Source organism: Hoplias malabaricus, chromosome 9 (assembly GCF_029633855.1).
Source record: "Hoplias malabaricus isolate fHopMal1 chromosome 9, fHopMal1.hap1, whole genome shotgun sequence".
NCBI lineage: Eukaryota > Metazoa > Chordata > Actinopteri > Characiformes > Erythrinidae > Hoplias > Hoplias malabaricus.
Window position 1 is genome coordinate 24,039,310 of NC_089808.1, and position 21,332 is coordinate 24,060,641.

The 21,332-nt window shown below is 40.6% G+C and overlaps 1 protein-coding gene across 1 annotated transcript; it reads right to left on the bottom strand.

Moving 5' to 3' along the window:
- Positions 1–109: 109 nt before the first annotated feature.
- Positions 110–20,566, bottom strand: LOC136706878 (tyrosine-protein kinase JAK1-like). The gene is made up of 24 exons (XM_066680578.1): positions 20,436–20,566; positions 19,573–19,823; positions 18,588–18,711; positions 17,967–18,096; positions 16,799–16,962; positions 15,356–15,692; positions 12,639–12,827; positions 11,290–11,447; positions 11,088–11,202; positions 10,759–10,954; positions 9,956–10,056; positions 9,649–9,804; positions 7,406–7,493; positions 6,801–6,928; positions 6,178–6,313; positions 5,804–5,955; positions 5,524–5,674; positions 5,026–5,120; positions 4,674–4,866; positions 4,330–4,454; positions 3,240–3,412; positions 2,628–2,745; positions 2,328–2,438; positions 110–1,526 (listed from the first exon to the last, which is right to left on the bottom strand). Exons 2-24 carry the CDS (start codon positions 19,751–19,753, stop codon positions 1,401–1,403), a joined length of 3,447 nt encoding a protein of 1,148 aa, XP_066536675.1. The 5' UTR covers positions 19,754–19,823; positions 20,436–20,566; the 3' UTR covers positions 110–1,400.
- Positions 20,567–21,332: the final 766 nt, after the last annotated feature.

Sequence of the window (21,332 nt, forward strand, 5' to 3'; positions counted from 1 at the left end):
ACAGATACTGATTTGACTATTTTGATTTCCATTTTCAGCAAAGATTCAGACGTCAAAATCTCTTTAGATTTCTTTTATGATAAACACAGGCAGAAGATTCTGGTGAGAAAATAAATGAATTTAATTGAACAAAGACATCCGTAACAAAGAAGGAAAGAGAAACATTCACGAAATCCATTCCTTAATTTACCTGTAGAGAATAAAATATGCATGTTGTAATACATTTACCTTTTGTAGAGACTATATGTTGTTTTACAGCATGTGCACAGTCTTAAATGTTGTGATTTTGCATGTTCAATTCTAATTTCATTTTAAACCACATTCTTAAGTGTCTAAGCTTTTGGCACAGTACTATAGTGCTAAGAAAAAGATGTTACCACTTCTAAAATGGATAGAAATATTAGAAAGCTATGTATTAAGGTACCTGATTATTCACTCATTATCTGTAACCACTTATCCAATTCAGGGTCGCGGTGGGTCCACCTACCAACATGTTTTTGGACTGTGGGAGGAAACCAGAGCACCCGGAGGAAACCCACGCGGACATGGGGAGAACACACCAACTCCTCACAGACAGTCACCCAGAGCGGGAATCAAACCCACAACCTCCAGGAGCTGTTTGACTGTGACACTACCTGCTGCGCCACCACGTGCCGCCTGTTACCCAATTAGCTCCATTCAAATCTCGTTCTTTATTGCCTGGAGGACATGTAGAGTTTTTTTCTTTCTTTTTTTTTTTTTTTTTTGCTAAATTCTATATGAATAAGATCCCACTGGAAATTAGATAAAATATGCCATGTGACCCCAAACCTAAAACCAGCCACTGCACAATGTCCACTGCAGCAGGTGAAAACATCTTAAAGACTCATCTATGCTCCGTTTCTATATGAAAATAAATGTGTCCGTATGCCTACATATATACATGCGTCATTTACGTTGGCCTAGCCGTAAAAGAGTATCTCCACTAGAGGGCGTAGCTCAGAATCACCTGCTCCTATCGCTACTTTTTTCTTTTTTTCCCTCCCCCTAACACTCTGTAAAGCGTCCTTGGGTTTGTGAAAGGCGCTATATAAACTGAACGTATTATTATTATTATAATACCAGATATCCGCCGCTCCCAGATTTGGACTGCGCGTGCGCAGAACATCATGTTGTTTACGCTGCGTAAGGGTCAGTAAGGCATACGTGTGATTAAAGTTAATTACTCTTGAATATAAAGTTCCTGTTTGCTTTGGAAAACAGTCTCATTACTGCTATAAAAAATATTTAAAAAAAATGACAGATGACTTTTACAACCGTCTGAACACAGGACATATACGAGATATGGACTAGATCCAGGATGTTGTCATTTGCCTTTTGCACTGTCCAAGGGTACAATCTCACAAGAAAGTGTTAAAGCCTCAGCAACTGCTCATAAAGCTGGGTTCGTCTGTGGATAAGAGACGCTCAAACACCTGGATCAGTCCTTTGAAGTCCACTCTGTCCTCGGGGGCATAGGCCCAGCACCTGCGCATCTGGGTGTACACCTGCAGCAGGGAGAGGAGGATTCATTTAAATTTCTTCAACAAATATATCACTTATTGATTACTGCATTCGTTATGAGCGCCACCAGGAAAAAGTGTTGCAGAAGCATGTGGTGTATTTGTTGTGTTCTTGGGGATATTGTTGTCTCCAAACATACGTGTGAATTTGGGTTTAGATTTAAAGATGTTGATTTTGATGTTAGAGATCGTGGATATAGTGTATTAATGCTTCATTTATATTTATTTTTATTTTTTTTTAATTAAAATATAATGACAATTGGCGTTTACAATTAGTTTACGTTACAGAAAAACACTTTAAAACCTGTAGAATTACAGGTTATATCCAAAGCTTATCCACAGCATATTTCTACAGCTTTCCAGCTTTTCTGTTATCCAGTTCAGGGTCATGGTGGGTCCAGAGTCTACCCGGAATAACTGGGTGCGAGGCAGGAACAGACCCAGGAGGGGGCGCCAGTCCTTCACAGGGCAACTCACACCTGCAGACACTTTTGAGTCACCAATCCACCTACCAATGTGTGTTTTTGGACTGTGGGAGGAAACTGAAGCACCTGGAGGAAACCCACAAGAACACAGGGAGAACACACAACACTCCTCACAGACAGTCACCCGGAGTAAACCCACGCATTTTTACCCATATTTCCTGAGTCAACTTTATTTGGACTCACAACGTCTGAGGAAAACACCCCCCCAGCACTGTCACTTTGGTTACGTTCGCTAACAGACATCTGCATTGATTAATATTAGAGCTGAGTGTTGGGGAAATTGGGTGAAGACAGATCCTACCATATCTGGACAGGAAGGTGGACATGGGAATCTCCAGCCGTCCTCGAGAGCCTTCACTAACCGCGCCATGGTCATTTGTCCGTGAGATCGACCAATCATGTTGGAGAACATCTTGGAGAGCAGAGACAGCAGTATGAGAGATCATCACATCAGGCAAGACTTGCATACTGTTCATTGTAGTCAGTGTACAGTCATAGGCAAATGTCTCAACCAGTGGTAGGATGAGGTTTTGTTCAGTTACTAACACACACACACACACACACACGGGCAGACAGCCATCCAGATGGTGGCGAGTCTTACCGCTTGAGGGTTGATGGAGCCGTCGCAGTAGGTCATTAGTTCATAAAGCGTGACCCCAAAAGACCAGACATCTGAGGCTTTGAAAAACTTCCTGCTGATCAGGCACTCTGGGGCATACCTAAAGAACAGAAAAAAGACCGGCTCAGCCTGGAAGATGTGGTCATGTAGTGTTTCTCATTTCAATCTATGACCTACATCCCCCTTCCCACACAAGGGTCAGGGCAGGATAACCTCCCTCTGAGATGTGAACCTATTTAAAAAGCTATGTATCTGTCGGATTAACCCTTTCCTCACCTCTCCTCATGACAGTCCAGTATTATTTGAGATTATCATCCAATCCCTAGTTTTAGCGGTTAATAAACACTTCATTATGTTAAGCCATGTGTGCTGTAGATTTAACAAATCCATAAGATCAAGAGAACATCTGGAAACACACTGTATTTCACTCGCTCACAGCGAGTCCATTTACTTTTACTGTATTTGTTTCTGTTTTTATTGTAATGATATATAACCTCACACAAGCACCACGCTAATTAAGAGGAGGAATTATTTTCATAAACTTATGTGCCTAAGACTTTTGCACAGTGCTGTAATCTCCTCTGAAATCCTCACCAGTACACGGGACTGTCCTGGTCCTCTTTCACTGTGTAGTAATCCTTGTTGTCTTTGATGCTTTTGGTCAGGCCAAAGTCTCCGATCTTCACTAGCGTCTCATTCTCCACAAGAATGTTCCGTGCTGCAAGATCCCGATGGATGTAACCCTGACTGCCCAAGTAGTCCATTCCCTGTGAAATATTGTTAAAGGAACATTAGGCAAGATTTTTTTTCCTAGGGCTCCCCCTAGTGTAATTCATTTTGACAGCACTGTATTGAAATCACTGGGGAGAAGGGTGGTTTTCTATTCCTCCACAAATTAAATTACATAGTGCAGTGCAGGGCTGAGCCCACATTGGCGACAACAGAGGCTTTATTCTTCCTATTACAGGTAAGTAAAGAATCATAATGATTTTGGAGTTGTAATATTTAGGTAAAAATACTATGTAAATGTTCCTTTAAGAAGGTTTTTGTCCTTCTCCTGTAAAGTTACTATTTTTGGAGAAAAATATATTTCATTGCACAGCGATGATTTTCTTTGCACAGAAGGACACACACTCCCCAGCCATTACATCGCCGCAGGGGTAGTTGAGCTTTAATTGATTTGCTCAAGGGCAACTAAACCATGACGGTTGAGGGAGGAGAAAGCACTGCTCCTTCACTCCCTCCACCCCCAGTTTTACTGCCAGTTGAAGGGAAAAAACTGGTTTCCCTTTGGTCCGAAGCCTGTTTCTCTACCCTTTAGGCCATTGCTGGCAGCTACAAAGTGTGCTGGGGCAATATTGCAAATATAGATCACAACACACCATGTAGAGCCAAACTTAAAAACACCAGGTACAATGACTTTATTCAACATTTCACACACTATGCCGCACTACAATATAATAAACAGATCAGTCATGCTCTCTGTAATGAAATATAATAATGTTATTTAAGAGTGCAATAAAATATCATTATATCATTCACCTCAGACTGCGGTGCATATCAGTGCTGGTGAATATATGGCTTCGTTTTCATGTGACGGATCAGCAGTGCACACCACCTGCTTCTGAAAGTGTTTACTAAAGGAGCATGTGCGATTTAGGACAGTAGTTGAAATGCATCGCACCTGACATATCTGCAGGGCATAGAGCAGCAGTCTGTTCTGGCTGATGTGGGCCTTGTTCTTGGGCAGATAGTCCTTCAGACTTCCAGCTGGAAGGTACTCCATAATGAGTTTAATGGTCTTTCCACCTGAGAGACACATTAAAAAATATTTATATTCAAATATATCACAAACCAACTTTAGTATATCGCCAGAAGTCACTATTTTGGAGATTATTTTTCTTATTTTTCTTTGAACAGTGACGTTATGACATCTGTACTGGACCTTTAAGGCAGGTAGGGCCTTAGAGAGGACACTGAGTGGACTGTTTTGTGTGTGTGTGTGTGTGTGTGTTTTTTTTCCCTGACCTTCCTCACTGCAGATGCCTTTGTATTTGACGATGTTTTGGTGGTAGAGTTCTCTCATGGTGTTAATCTCTCTCTTCAGGTTGCTGCATTCCGGGCCTTCGCTCTCAGACTTTAGAGACTTCACGGCCACTAACTGACCCGTCTGGTCACCGTGAGGGTCGTACATACACAGCTCCACCTTCCCAAAGTGACCCTGCCCAGACACAGACAGCACGGCGGTCAGTATGCGTTTGTTTGAAATGTGCTCCAGTTTATAAATAAGAGAGCTGGGTCCAGTCGCTCACACACTCAACCAGTCACTCTCACAGTTTCACAGTATTTATTTGGAAATATATGGTAAATTCTGCGATACCTCGCCGAGCCTCTGTAGTTTCCTCAGGAATCTACTTTCGAAGATAGTGGGGTCAATCCCCTGCACCGGAATGATCCCAGACAACATGGAGGGGTCTGTAAACACAGCATGAGAAGGAACCCTTGAGTAAAAATGTAGGCAATGTTTATACCTTACAGTATGGGATAAGAGTAATAGGCTTAAATTCAGTGGTGCAACCATCTAAGACTGTCTAAATCTAGTTTGATCCCCACAGCCATCTGTAACTAGGAGATCTAGTGTCACTCTCCCTGGGTGGTCCCCCACACCCCCAGTCACTCCACTATGGCGCACAGCAGTCTATTAGCTGTGACAGAACTGGTGTTCTCCTGCAAGCGCGTTGAGCCGAGTTGGAAAAGACGAGGCGGCATTTCATGGTTCTTAGGAGAAACCTTTAGTTTGGTGGCATTTTGTGGATGGGGGATGGGTTCTAGCTAATGAGTGGGACTGACCGTGACTATAAACTGAAAGAAAACATACTCTGTTCTTTGATGCGGTCCAATTCTCGGACTATGGCTCTGAAGAAAGGTCTTATCCGAGGATCGTAGTTCATGCACTGAGTGATGAGGTCGGCCAGTTCGCTGCTGTTCGGAATCACCAGCGCACTTTCAGCTTCGTAGAAACGCTCCTTCTGCACACACACACACACACACAAACACACACTGCATTAAAAGCCAGTTATTTAGAAAGGTGTGTGTCCTACAGATGTGTTCCCAGTTTATAAACTCCATCTTATACAGCATTTAGAGAAGCACAGCACCTCTGTGCGTTTCTTGTCCCTGAGTGGCACCTCTCCGTTGTAACAGATTTCCCACAGCGTCGTCCCGAACCCCCATTTATCCACCGCTACACTCAGAGATTTAGGGTTCTTCACACACTCCGGAGCTATCCAGGGAATCCTGTCAATGCACTCTGACAAAACACACAACACACTGCTCAGAAGGTCCCCAGAAAAATTGTCACAGTCAGACAATCACTGTTTTTCCTAACACATATTTTAAAGAAGTTGCAGTTCTCTCTGAGCAGCTACCATTGTTACTTTTGGACTTTTACTCAAACAGGTTCAGAGAAGCCATCTTTCCTGAGGCTGGATTTAAAAAATATCTGCTGATTACGGCTGTGGCCTTGGGTTACCTTCTCTGCTGAGCACAGTAATGGGCACTCCCGGGTCACTCAGTTTTATGAACGGCGTGCCCAGTCCGTCCAGTCCATTTTTGGCCAAGAGAATGTTCTTAGTGCACACGAAGCCATGGACGAGCCTCTTGTCCTCCTGAAGAGAAAGAAAAGACCGGCACATTCACCACTCTGGGGAAAGTCTTACGCAGATGAGAAAGAACTTTAAAACTATTTTTAATATACAACATCATGCAAGTCTTAGATTATTATAATTATTAAAATTGATTTATCTTCTCAGTAAGTCTGGGGCTTGTATAAAATTATGTACACATTTATATATAGGGGGCCTAAAGCTTTTGCACAGTACTGTATATCATTTACAACATTGGGAACACTTCTGTAAGGAAAGTATTATCACAGATTTTGTCCCCTCTTCAGGGAAGGCTTCACACTCTGTATCAGGTCCATTTCCATGAGGATCTGAGGGCGGACACTCCAGCTCCTCACAAAGGTACTAGATAGAGCTGAATCCCTCAAGGTCAGTGCTGTACTCTAGAGTTTAGAACTGAACCCATGTCGGGAGTAGGTGGTCTAAGGGGTGTCTACACACTTCGGGACGTGCAGTGTCTGTGTTTTCTTACCAGGTAACTGAGGACGCTTGCAAGTTGCTCGGCAACCTGAAACTTCCAGGACGGCATGAGGTCGGAGTGGTGCGCTCGCATAAACAGATCCAGAGGGCCGTGCTGCACAAACTCCTCCACCATGATGACTAAAGGAAACAAGAGAAGGCTTGTAAGAGGCTTACAGGAGCGGCGTTGGTCTTAACGTTACTAAACAGCCGTTATGTTTAGTAACGGCCAAGAATTGAGGTCACAGCCATACATTCATTCATTCATTCATTATCTGTAACCGCTTATCCAGTTCAGGGTTGCGGTACAGCCATGCATACCATCTCTAATATTTCTAAGCACTACTGAGAATTTTTTTTTACTAATTGTTATTAGTAATAATAATAATAATAATAATAATGTATAATAGACATGATGACATTCTCCAAAAAGTTACAAAATGCAGTTTCTGCAGTGCTGAGCCCAGAGTAGTAATAACAGAGGCTCTGTTCTCCCTGTTACAATAATCTGGTGTTACTTTAATAAGCAAATCTAACATAGTAAATTGGGTGCAGTGTGAGTTTATGATGGATATACCCACATGTCCATCCCAAAATCCATGTCTAGAAGACACTTACTGTCCATGCTGTGCATACATATGCCGTAGAGCAGAGCCATGTGTCTGTGTGAGATCTGACGCATCAAGCTCACGGTTTCCAGGAAAGCCTGAAAGATGGAGACATATGAGTGTCATAGATTCAAAAGTAATCTGGTCTCACTTATAGTGGACAGTAAACTGTACCAACATACAGTGAGATAGTCATAGTTTGATGCTGATTTTGGTTATGCTCTGTTGTCTTTCTGGGCTGTTTTCACCCCAAATTCATTAAAATATAATTGCATTGTTTACAACAAACCAATCTCAAAACAAACCGAACTAAAGAAGCAGGTGCTGTGTCCTAAAATGTGCCCAGTTCACTATATAGTGCACCTATATCTTAAGATTCCATCATTTTGTGTTGGTTTCCGAACACAGGGCACATTTTCAGTGCACTCATGCACCATGAGCTCATGCAACATGCACCACAATCATTACTGTATAGCCAGTGTACCCTAGTGGACAAAATATACCCATAATACACTGCTTTGTTTGGTAAAAACCCAAATGAGGTAGAATCTGAACTCTTTCACTACCCTCTCAAACTCAGTTCACTATAATAGTGACCTATACAGTGAATAATGTATGGAATAGGATAAACATTCAAAGCACACTCTAGCGATCCTTGTGGAGCAGTTGTTAAATGTGTGTGAGTATGTGTGTGTGTGAGTGGGTTATAAGTCAGATCCAAAGTGTGAAAGCAGCTTAATGAAACAAAACGCATGAATCCGTTTGAGATTTATCAGATACATACAGCACCCTTCATAATTATTGGCACCCCTGTTTAAGAAGTGCTCTTTGGCTTCTAATAAATTCTTTTTATAAAAAAAGAAAATAATATAGGATAACAATGCAATAAAAAAGACAAAAGTCTAAGCTTTAATTCAAGTGCCTTTATTTGTTGGGGGAAAAAAACACATTAAGAAATAAACCTTTTGAATGAAATTATATGTGCCACAATTATTGGCACCCCTGGTGTTAGTACTTTGTACAACCTCCTTTTGCCGACAAGACAGCACTTAATCTTCTCCTATAACTCTTCACAAGATGGGAGAATACAGAAAGAGAGATCTTCGACCATTCCTCTTTGTACAACCTCTCTAAATCATCCAGAATCCCGGGTCTTCTCCTATGCACTCTCCTCTTCAGCTCACCCCACAGGTTTTCTATTGAGCTGAAGTCTGGGGACTGAGATGGCCATGAGAGGCACTTGATTTTGTGCCTTGTGAACCATTTTTGAGTAGATTTGGCCACATCTTTAGGGTAAATATCTTGCTGAAAGACCCAGTGACGACCCATCTTCAGCTTTCGGGCAGAAGTCACCAGATTCTGATTCAAAATGTCCTGATATTTCAAAGAGTTCATAATCCAATGTATCCTTACAAGGTTCCCAGGTCCTTTGGAGGAGAAACAGGCCCCCAGCATCACAGATCCTCCCTTATACTTAACAGTGTGCATGAGGTGAACTGTTTCCTTCTCTTACCATCCTTCTCACTGTGCGCGTTGGCAAGATACACTTGCGTCCTCTTCCAGGCTTTGTCACAGTTTGTCACAGTTCCAGATGTTTTGAACTTTTTGATGATTGCTCTGACTGTAGATAAGGGCATCTGCAGGTGAGTGGCTACTGTTTGTAGCCATTGCCTGATTTATGACACACATCTGCCTTACTTGAATAGTGTGTTCTCTTGTCTTTCCCATGTTTAAGAGTGAGTAAGAGAAATATGTGTGTAACGCCATATTTGTGCATATGTGTAACGCCATATTTATACGTGAGGGAAACAGGAAGTGATGAAATACTAATTAAAGGTTCCTAGATACTTTGATCCACTTTATACACTACAGTAGAAATGACATAAATGGTTCAAATACATTTATTTCCCAAAATTTTTTAATGGTGCCAATAATTGTGGAACAGGTCATTTTATCGGAAATAAATATTTCTTTGTCAGGATTTTTTCTTTTTTTTTTACACTTGAGTTGAAGGTTGCTTTTTTCTAAATTTTTTCAGAGTGAGATTATGCTCCTGCAATAAAAAATGTATTCAGTTTAAGGCTTTTAACACATTTAACTAGGATTGCCAATAATTATGGAGGGTGCTGTATATATTAATGTCATTAAATTATGAATATTAAATTCATTATTGCGGACTTATTAAACATAATGAGATGTTTATAAATCTGCAATATAGAATTTTATCAGTGTCGGCCAGTACTACTCTCTCACCGAAATGTCCTTGTGTCCAGCTCCCAGCACCTTCAGCACCACCTTCACCTGCTCAGGGCTCTGGACGCCTGGCAGACCTTCATCATCATCATCACTGTGCACCTTCAGCCACCCAGAATAGATGTTGGTGCGAGTGCCTCTGCCCAGATGTGTCTCCTGTGGAGCACAGACTCTGTTTAGAGCCAGCGTCTCTGATGTTTGAAAATAGCCCAGTATTTTAAAGATGCAATGTTTTCGTACCGTCCACAGATGTCCTTCATCCTTACACAGTAAGAATTCCACTTTGAATAAGAGAAACACAGCAAACCTGGATGATGTCCTCTTTGTTAATCCTGTGGAAGACGAGCTGACTGAGAGAGGGCAGGGCAGCCGTGTCCGGACGAGTCACGATCAGCAGATTGGACGCCTCTGGAGCACCGAAAAACCACACCAAGCAAGTTATTAGTCACTTAGCTGGACGGCATACATAAAAAATGTCAATGCCATTGGGTAATTCAATTATAATGTGGGTGTTATCTGTCATCACTTTCCAAAGAAAAACATGTATCTCCAAAATAGTAACTTTACAGGAAAAAGAATAAGAACCTTCTTAAATTTCAATGGAAATCAATGTAAAAATATTTTATTTGAATGTCATTTTGGAGCATTTTTGGAGGGTTTCATTCGTCAGCAAATTGTCCCACAGTGTGAAGGACAAATGTAGTGTTCGAATGCTGTAGTAAACTGGAAATCAATAAAAATTGAGATACATGTTTTTTATGGACAACGATGGTATGTTTCTTAGTTTGATGAGGATACGATTAGGTATTGGGGATATATTTGGTATTTTTGCTACAGTTGCAGAGTGTAATCAAGGGGTTGGGGGCAAGGGGGATGCGGGGGTGTTTTCCTCCTTTCTACCATCCTCCACAAGTTACATAGTACAATTTCTGCAGTGCTGTGCCCTGAGTAGCGGCGTCAGAGGGTCTATTCACCCTTTTACAACTCAGTGGAGCATCAAAATGATTTTGAAGCTGTAATTTAAATGTAAAAATACTACTTAGTGTTCCTTTAAAAATAAAAGCAAGTCTCCCTAAGAGAACAGAACCTGTAATGGCTGTGTGCCTGTACCTCTGGGCTGGGGTGGGCAGCCTCTCCTCAGCTTCAGTGTGATGTTCTCTGTACTCAGGCAGTGTTCGGACAGCTGGTCTGTCAGCTCCCTCAGAGTGGGCTTCTTGATGTCCGTCCCACAGAGACAGTAACCGTCCTCCAGCCTCTCGATTTGGAAGTTCTTGAAGGTTTTCACTGTCCCTCCAGAGAAGTCCCTCTGGAAATGCAAATTCAACAGAGATGGGATTATAAAAATGGGACTCCTAACAACCACACAAGACTTAGAGTTTGTTTCTGTGGTAACAAGCGGCTGAAAGGTGGAGAGGAATGTTGGGATGTAGAAAGCCCACCTCATGGCAGATGACAGTGAGCAGGATGTGGTTGTAGTCGGCGCAGCTCCAGCGCAGGAGGTACATGCCCTCCTCGTAGCCTTCCTGCTTCAGCTTATGAGTGGCGTATTCGGTGCTGCACAAGGCACAAAAGACATCAGGGTCATCTACAGTGTCTTATCACATATGCACTAATCATCTTGAGTGGGAGGCACACTCTCACCTGATTGGTCCGTAACATCCCTCGCTGAGGTTGTTCTGCACAGACACAGGGGCCACATCTGTGCACAGGAAGTGCTGCGCGTCTACCGTCAGCCTGAAGTAGCCATCAATCAAACTCACGAAAGACAAGGCGTCCTCGCGCCGAGCCAGACGCAGTTCCTGATCCACACAACAGCAGGATTTAGTCAGGTTAAAGTGTGTGTAAACCCTGGTATGGAGTGGATCCCCGCCCCCTCTGAGTGTTTGAAAAGTGGACCTTAAGTAGAAATGTGTGTGGAAGCAGGGAGGTGACAATGGCTTAGTAAGGCGCAGCTAGGCCTCTGGGGCTGCTTGTATAAAGCCCATAATGGCATAGGCCCCACATCCAGTCCCAGTTGCTGGACGCAGAGAGCCTTGCGGACTTTAGTGATCCCTAGAGTCAACAGTGAGCTCCTCGCTCTCAGCTGGGGCCAACTGCCCTCTCTTTTGGTGAGCAGCTGCTGGGGTTAACCGCGCTCTCCTCCGCTTCTCTCCGCTGTCTGCGGCCAGAACCGGGGTCCAATGGTGTTTGGGGCTTTCTGGCTTCCTCCTCTGCTCAGGGAGGGCCACAGAGAGTTGCTTCCAAGATGAGTTATCGAAGAGGGTGTCTACAGCTGAAAAAACACTGCCTACTCTGGTGACTGTAGGTAAAACTTCACTATGATGTCATGAATTTGGGTGTGGCCAACGTTTCTGCGCACAAAAACAGGTCTGAAATGTGTGTATGTAACATCCCACGCAGAAACTGTGATTTGTAAAGTAATACTTTGCGCAAAAATGAGTGTACATGTAACCCATGCGTAGCCATAAAACTTTGCGGAGAGTGTGCAAATTGGTGACATGATGTGGTAAAACAGAGAATGACAATCCATCCTCACACATCTGTCTATAAAGCATAAAGATTAAAAAACAAAGATTAAAGAAGAATTAAGGAAGATTAACATTCACTTGTTTAAATTAACTATAAATAAATGCCGGAAATAAAAAATAATTTAAGGCACGTTGCTTGCTGTATCTCATTCTACTTTATGTGTAGTATTGTTTTACTCTAGCTCTGTATCTTATTGAACTTAAACTCCATAATAAATAGACAGTAATTATCTGCAACTATTTTCTTTTTGCATATAATCATGTAAAAGTTACATAGGGCAGTTTCTGTGGTGATGAGTAGCACAGACAGAAGCTCTGTTCTCCCTGTTACAGCTCAGTGAAGCATCACAATGAATTTGAAGCTGTAATTTTAAGATAAAAAAACTACCTACTGTTGCTTTAAGGGACCTACATAAAGCTTTATTGACTGTAAACCTTCCTCTCAGGACACTTAAAGCTCACCATCCGTCTGTTGTCTTGTTTGTAAACTGTAACTGCAGAGTCTCTGATGACAATGTACGTGATCTCATGAAAATCTGAGAACCTCGTCCAGCTGTCGTCTTTGCTCTGAGGTTTCTGGATGTCACCATGTCGTCCTTTATTCCTCTTTGATTTCCTCCTCTGCTGGTTGGTCAGTGTGTCCGGGCAGCTCTTAAAAACAAATATTTCAGAAATTAACAGCAGTGTCAGCATTAGTCTCAGTTTAAGATTTCTGAAGCTCTGTAAAAAGCTCATGGTTTAATAATAATAACAAAAACTGGGAGATGACATTAAAATAAAACATTAGGTCACTGTTTGTGAGGAGTGTGGTGTGTTCTCTCTGTTTCTTTGTGGGTTTCCTCCGGGTGCTCTGACATCGTCCCACAATCCAAACACACATGTTGGTAGGTGGAGTGGCTGGGTGATATTGTTCACAGCTGTGTATGCGTGTGAGATTCCTTGTGTGCAGGGTTTGTTCCTGCTCCCAGTGATTTCACGTAGGCGCCAGACCTACTGTGACCCTGATTAGGATCAGGAAGTGGTTACAGAGAAAGTTATTTCTTTTCTGGTTCCTATAAAGTCAGTGGGCCTTGTGTGTTATTCCCTGTAAGAATGTCAGTAATCAGCGGTCTGAGACTGGAAATGGTCTTTTAAAGACAATCCTCATCATCAGTTTATCATCCCCTTAATGATGACATGCATCTTTTTTACAGAACTGTAACCAATTCTTCCTGGTTTCACTCTGAGAAGTTAAAATTCCTCTGCAGGCTGCAGTGGGGGTAGATTTTACTGTAAATTTGCAGTCACATCGCTGTGAGACCTGAAATAAGAGCACACTGAAAAATAACACTGCACTACCAGTGTGTCCTGTTTAAAAACCTGTTCCTGAAACTGCCGGTCGCTGTGGGGAAAACTGCTCTGTTGTTTCATAGTTCAGATGTTATCTTTTCTGAAATATAGACATGATTTTAAAGGGCACATGTTCTCCCCCTTTTCCACACGTGAACATAGTCCTGGGCTGTTATTATTACATATTTGAGTGCATTAGCTCATTCATTTTGGGATCGGGTGATTCTACCAACCCACACACTGTGAAAGCGCCTGATCCATTAAATGATAATGAGCCGCTGTTCACCACGAGCGCACAGCAGTGAAGAGCAGTTCTGGTTTTGTTAAGTTTTGGTTTTTAGCCGTTTTTGCTCTGCTGTCTTTCTTCCGTTTTTAGTGCTCTTATTTCTCTGCGCTCAATGAGTCTGTTTTGACGCGTTTAACCTCGCCCATGCGCTCTCACGTAAACGCGTCTCCGGCGCTGTGATTGGACAGATTCGGATGAAGGGGCGGTGCTATTCTAAAGTCTCTGCACTTGACCTCAGAAGTGAAGCTCTTTTTGGGGAGCCGGCTCTTTCGGCTCCTAAATGGCTCTTTGTTTTACCAATTATTTCCACTGGTACAGAACAATATTGCCTACATTTTAAATGACTATATGGACAAAATATTATTGTTCAATATTAAAAATAATAAATAGTGTTGCAATGGCCAATTGTTTTTATGGCTGTCTTGTAATAACTCACACATTCAATTGTATAAATAACTGGATTTTTATTTAAACACCTTAATAAAAAATCACTTATAAACTCTGAAATATAGCCAATGGAACCCAAAAGGTAGGTATTAAAAAATAGCTCATTAAATTAAATAATCATCCATTTCTGATTAATAAAATAAACAAATACAGTGGAACCTCTACTTACGAACGCCTATACTAACGAACTTTCCAAGATACGAACCAAGCATTTGAATATTTTTTGCCTCCACCAATGAACCATGACTCTAGAAACGAACCCGAGCCTCCGCCTGGAAATGGCCACTGACCCCAATAGACAAGTTTCCCAGCACGACCAGACTTGAGTCATTGACCCATTTTCTCTCGTTTTCTTGACCCTCGAGCTTTTAAGATGAACAAATTGTAGTTTTAGCAATTTAGCATTAGTGTAAATAGCAGACTGCTAAGTTAGGCCGTATCTACACTTCGTCTCCCCACATTCACCCACCTACTCTCCGTTATTCCTCCCGTCATACAGTCAGTGACTGTGTTACTCCTCCAGCCAGTCGTTTATTACTGTTACCACTGTATTTCTCTTTTATTTTTAGTAATGCTACATGTATTTTTTTTTTACTAATTTGAGAGTTTTGTAAACATATATCAGTGCAAAAAGGTGACTTTCGGGATGGGGCTGGAACGTATTAATTGCTTTTCAATTATTTTACATGGGGAAAATTGACTCGAGAAACGAACTTTTCCACTTACGAACCGGGTCACGGAATGGATCAAGTTCGTAAGTAGAGGTTCCACTGTACTCTGCAAAGTGCAAAACTGATTTAACACATTCTTCAACTATTTTTTGGAAGGCAGATTGACCTTCAGGAAAATCAAGTGTCTCAGGTTGGAGGGTTGGAGCTTGCTTGTTGTTCTCTGATTGGTTGAATGACAAGCCTTAGAAAAAAATGGCTCGGTCTTAGATGGGAACCAGCTCTCATCGTTCACTTACAAGAGGCTCTTTAAACCGGTTCGTTCGCGACCGACACATCACTATTTCACAGTGTGTGGTTTGGTGGGCTCCAGAGTAACTCAGTGATTATTTCATAACTGCCCACATCCCTAAAAGCCTTGAAAAAAGTAAATGAAAACATTCTTTTACCTCAGTTGCCACTTTCTGCCACTTAATTCCTTCTGTCCCAGACACAAACACACGATGCCTGGCTCCGTCGTCTTTCGAGGCTGAAGCATTGTCCTCATTCTCATGAATACTTAATGAGGAGAGCTCAAATACTTCACACCCAAAATGCTGGGTGAGGGTCTCTAATGTGGAAATGTACTTGATCTTCAGGTCATGTTTGCTGACGCTGTTGTTATTCACCGTTTTGTCATTGAACTCTTCCAGGAACACCTTGAAGACGTTGGCGATGCGTAGCCGGGTGAGGATGTTCCTTTGAGAGATGGCCTGGTTCAAACAGGCTGGGATGTAGTTTTTGTACCTGCCGTTGGGGAAGTAAGGGAAAGATCATTAACTACTAACTACTAACACTAAACCAAAAAAATGATGCTACCGTAGAACTATATAGAATTATTCACTATATAGTGCATTATGTTTGAGTTCCACCATTTTGTAGAGGAGCAATTTTCAGTGCACTCAAACAATCCCACAATGACAGGATGTGACAGAGTAAAAATAGTTTCCCTAAATAAGACTGAGTAGAGACAGCAGTTAAAGAAATAAGGGATGGACGATAATATCAGAGTTACATCCAAATCAGAGAACAACTGGTTCAAAGCAAATTCGCCAGTGTTAAATCAACACTATTAGTGTTAAAATAACACTGAGAGTGTTGACAAGTTTTTACACTAATGGTTTTGATTTAACACTGGAGAATTTACTGTGTTCAAGTGGGAATCAAATTTCAAATTCATATTCCACATCATACAGTGCTATGCAAATGTTTGGTCATACCCAGATGGCAGGGAACGTTACCACAACTTTGGCTAAAATTATGTTCTAATAATTTTAACACTATGTTAAAATATGTTCTAATAATTAAACACTTTTAGTCTAATGTTCAAAAAAAGTTTTAACGATATTTGTCATTTTTAAAATATTTTTTTTTAACATTAGACTAAAACGTTTTCTTTAAAACTTTATTAGAACTTGTGGGATCTCTCCCTGCTAACATACTAGGTATCTGGTCCAGTTTTACTAGACATACTAATGAAAATAAGTTAGTAAAATATGGGTGTTTTCACATATTTTAACGTAGAAAATAAATTAATACAGTATAGTGTGGCCACAGGTGGAAGTGTAAAATAACTTTCATAACAAACAGCAAATAGCAGCTCCAAAAATTAGCATAGGTAGCATTTTCTTTATTCTATATTTGGATGTTATATAAGCGACCCAGAAAGCAGCACAGCAACAGAATACAATGAATTCCAACACAGAAAAAGACTAATCATAGAGTAAAGCAACATAGATTGCTTTACTCATTAATTTGAAACTACTCTGGAAAGTACAAATCCACTCAGCTGTGATTAGCTGCCATACACCTCTCTTAGTCATATGTACAGAAAGAGAAATTAAGGTTTTTACTTGTATCTCTTAGCTAGTTCTCGTGCAGGCAGGTTTTTGCCCATGGCATCGTGAGAAATAGCCATCACAGCCATCCCCAAACATTCATTCTCAATCTGCTGGGCATCTTCTTCAGACTGGGGACTTCTGAGCGGGGTGAGACCAGACTGAAAGTCGTACTGGCACTGAAACACACACATGAAATTAACTTTACTAATGTTCACTTTAGTGTTCTCCCCTTGTCCACGTAGGTTTCCTCTGGGTGCTCTGGTTTCTTCCCACGGTCCACAAATGCATGTTGGTAGGTGGATTGGCAACTCGAAATTGCCCATAGGTGTGAGTGAATGTGTGAGTGTTTGTCACCCTGTGAAAGACTGGCGCCACCTCCAGGGTGTGTTCCTGCCCTGCGCCCAGTGATTCGCGGGTTGGCTCCAGACCCACCGCAACCCTGAACTAGATAAGGGTTACATACAGTGAATGAATGAATGTCCACTTTAAAATCAAGGCTAAAGATAAGAAGCTCACAACAGCCGAACCCTTGAAGATGGTTTGGATTGGGCTGGGACCACTTAGCCATGTAGCCAGAGTTAGGCTAACTGCATGTAGTCGGTAGCTACAGTTTGCCATTACCACATCTTCATTTTGTTGTTGTGAGGTCTTTCTACAAAGTCCATTTCTGACGTTTTAAGGCACGGAAAGTATCATATTAGGTCTAGGGTACTTAATATATTTTGATGAGATGAGAAAGGAACAGGAAGGAGAAATGGATCCATTAGGAAGCAACTGTTAAAAAGTTAACGTTTCTCGTTGGTCAGTGTGGCAACAAGATGCAGACACTGGGTAACAGTCAGTCCATTCTTCTACAAAACTACAGTTAACAGCATATAACTTCAAGCTGGAGGTGAAAGACAGCACTAATATTAATGCATATGTTTCAGAAATAGTAGTGTTTAAAAGTGATTCATGGCTTTGTTGTTTCCTCTAATGCAAACCTGTGTTGTACCTACACTAAAAACCTGTATTTATAATCCTCTATATTTATCTATCTTTAAAATTAGTAATTGCCCTAGCCCTAGACTGTGATTGAAGTGTGGGTGTCTCAGACTGTCAATGTGTGGGCTAGTCCAGTTGTGTGCTGTTCCTGTTGTTTTTGTCTGAGCTGCGCACATTGAACTTTAAGACTGTATACCTGTGCGTAGAGGTAGATAAGAGAGGCCATGTCCAGAAGAGCTGTTCTTTGGTTTCCTGTCCGTTTGAGGGAGTGTCGCATTATCACTGGTGAACCCTTAATAGTGCCGTGCCAGTTAGTGAAGTAGAACCTGCGGACAAAGCATGAACATTAAATTATTTCAGTTTGCACAGCAAGTTAAAAAACAACTGCTATTTATGGTAGGGAAAGATGATAATCTCAAAGTAATACTGAAATTGGTGTCAACAGCTCAAATATTAATTAAATAGTTTAAATTACACAAATTTTTCAAACCAGAATTTCATATCGAAGGATTTGACCCCCTCTGGTCAAAATACATCTTCCTTATTCATTTTCATTCAAAATTTAACAAATGCAACACCTTTATCAAGAGATTAAGAATTCAATGTACATTGCTACGACTGATACTAATGATAAAACAGGCTGCTAATATCGGCTGACACTATCAACCTGCCGATATATCGGTCAGTCTCTATTAAAGCTGACGTTCTGCTCTTCCACCTCCCAATAACAGTTTCATTTCTCTGTCACTGTTTCATGGAATGTTCTACATCTTCAGCTGCTCTGACCTATTCAAACACACAATTATTTCAGGGATACCTCATACGGTAATGCAGCCTCAGTCTGGTCGTCTCGTCAATGTTGAAGATGTGATTGGGAGGGAACCAGGTATTGCTGATTTCATCGTAGAGACCAAAAAGTGTATTACACAGAGGAGACAACTCTGAAACAGAGGGAAACACTAAAAATGTTCAACAATTCTAGTTAGAAAAGACCAACTGAGAACCTCTTGGCCACTTTATCAGAAACATCTATAGCATATCATTGGAATTTTTTTTTTACTTTGTTTAAAAATTATGTCCAAAAAAAATCAGTGATGTCTATATTGGGCATTAAACAGCAACTGCAAATGCAATAATGTTGGTCCTAATGTTGGAAAATGTTGAGCATTTTCTATCAAAGATGTCAAGTTCCCAAATAAAATCCTGTTTCTTCAACTACACCTCTGAGGTTTGTCTGATATTATTAGCGAAGCCATGCCGTTTGAATGAAGTCCTGAAGAGGATTCTTAAAGGTGAAGTGTGTAAGAATTAGGGGGGTGTCTAGCTACTTTCAGAAATGGAAGGTTGGATACAACACCATGTTTTTATTAGGTTATATACACCTGTAATTACAAATCATTCTGTTTCCATTAAGTTACAACAAGCCCATCATATCTACACAGAAAGATATGCTGAAGCAGCAGCTGGGAAAGGGAATGATCAAGGAGGGGAATTCCGTTTGGTTAAAATCTATAAGTTCTAGAAGCCATTTAACCTTACACACTGTACCTTTAACCCCTTGAAAATTGGATTTATGTATTTTGATCATGAAAAGGGGAAATAAAAAACAGAAATATCATTTCAATCAGTTCTAGAGCATGAGCTACATTTTGTTTTTTATTTCTCTTATTTCTAAAATTGTATAGAGGTCTGTTTTTTTCACAGTTACAACAAGCTACTTCTCATGCTATTTCACATTTCTCTTTTTCCAGAAAGTCAGATGAGAACACAGAAAATGAATCAGAAACTCGACCTTGACTCACCCAGTTTCTGGGCAGCCTCCACACACAGCTCCTCAACTGAATGCCGTCCTCGAAGGTGGATGATCTGGTGAATGTCCGGCAGGTAAAAGTGCACCTCCAGTCCTTGTAAAATGAGTGGCATGGTGCACTGGGTCTTCTTTTTTCTCTGGAGCTTCTTGAAGACCTGCCTTCCCAAATCCATTTTCACTGGAACTGGGATAAAGCTCTGGGGAACACTCGATCAGAGAGGAAGAGCCTTTTTTTTTGTGTGCCTGTAGATATTAGATATTGATCCATAAAACATTGCATACCTTATTTACAAATGAGAGAGCATTGAGAAATTAATTGAAATCTTATGATATCCAGATATTAGTAGATATTGATGAAGGAGATGTAAAAATAATGTGGTTGATTTAGTGTATTATAAAACATCTCTGCTCTCCACACAGCCGACTGGGGTTTGGTTCCCACTTCAAGCAGGAACAATGTGCTCTTTAATCTGGACATATATTGATAAAATCTCATACAGATTATATATATGAGAGAGTGTGAAGGAGAGAGCTTCAACAGAGCTTTCAAAAGACCTTACACAGATTCAACATACTTGATCTGGTTAAAAAGTAAAAGTTATTGCGTTGGATCTAAAAATACCATGACAAATCCATCAGCAGGGCTTTGTTTTTATCAGACATTAACTTATAAAGCCTGGCAACTATTATTAGAAGTCAATAGTAATGCCAAAATATCATGGAAATATGACAAAACTCATGTGGGTAATTTATAAGACACAGAGAGAAAGTAATAGTGAAGGGTTAAAAAAATTTTCTTGATTTAAAACACTGAAATTTCTTTAGTGAGATATATAAATATAACAAATAACTTACCAACAAGTCTCTGGTTTCATCCAAAAGTTTCTTTCTTCACAATTTAAAGTCCCACTTTTGCACAAAACTCTGTCCTGTCTATGGGATCCATTATAGCTCAGTGTCTGACTTCCTTGTAAGTCAGGCCAGAGGTTCTCGTAAACGGTGTGAGAAACATGAAGCGGATTGGCCTGCTGGGGTTTTTTCTTCTCCTTTTTTTTGGCATTAGTGATGTCATAACATTTTAACCCTGTGTTGTCTGGTTCTCCACATCTCACACTCAGCCGCAGAGCTCATAATCTGTACTGAGCCTTTAAGACAAATGGCTGTCATGTTGTTTTGTTTTTTTACATTAATTCCCAAGCACACGTCAAATTACAGAGAAACACTGACTCACGCAGTTTCCCCCTTAACAAATGCACAGAGATGGCTCATCTACGCAAATCAGTACAGCTCAGTAGACTTTACTGTACACTAAAGTAAATGTATTTATAACTAAGCTACAGTGAGTGAATAAAATCAGACGAAAAAAAAGAGAATAAATCCATCAATGAATTAAACCTATATAGAGCTGATATTCAGTGGAACCCTTTCAAATTATAATTTCGCTACTTTTTTTTTATATTTGAGTAAAAGTAAATGAATAAATGTGTTTTTGGATATTTGAATAAATGTACATTTACGTTTAAATGTAAATGTAAATGTTTGATATAATAATGAATAATGAATAACTAATGAATAAATGGAATTCATTAGTGTGTGTATTGATGAACTTGTTGAAGCATATGCCCATGGAGTTATGATACATAGATTAATTTATAATTACATGTATTGTATTACTTGTTTAGTTAATGTATGTTTGTCAAGAAATGCATGGGTCCTTCAGAATTATTTAGTCCTTCACATATGTTTTTTTTT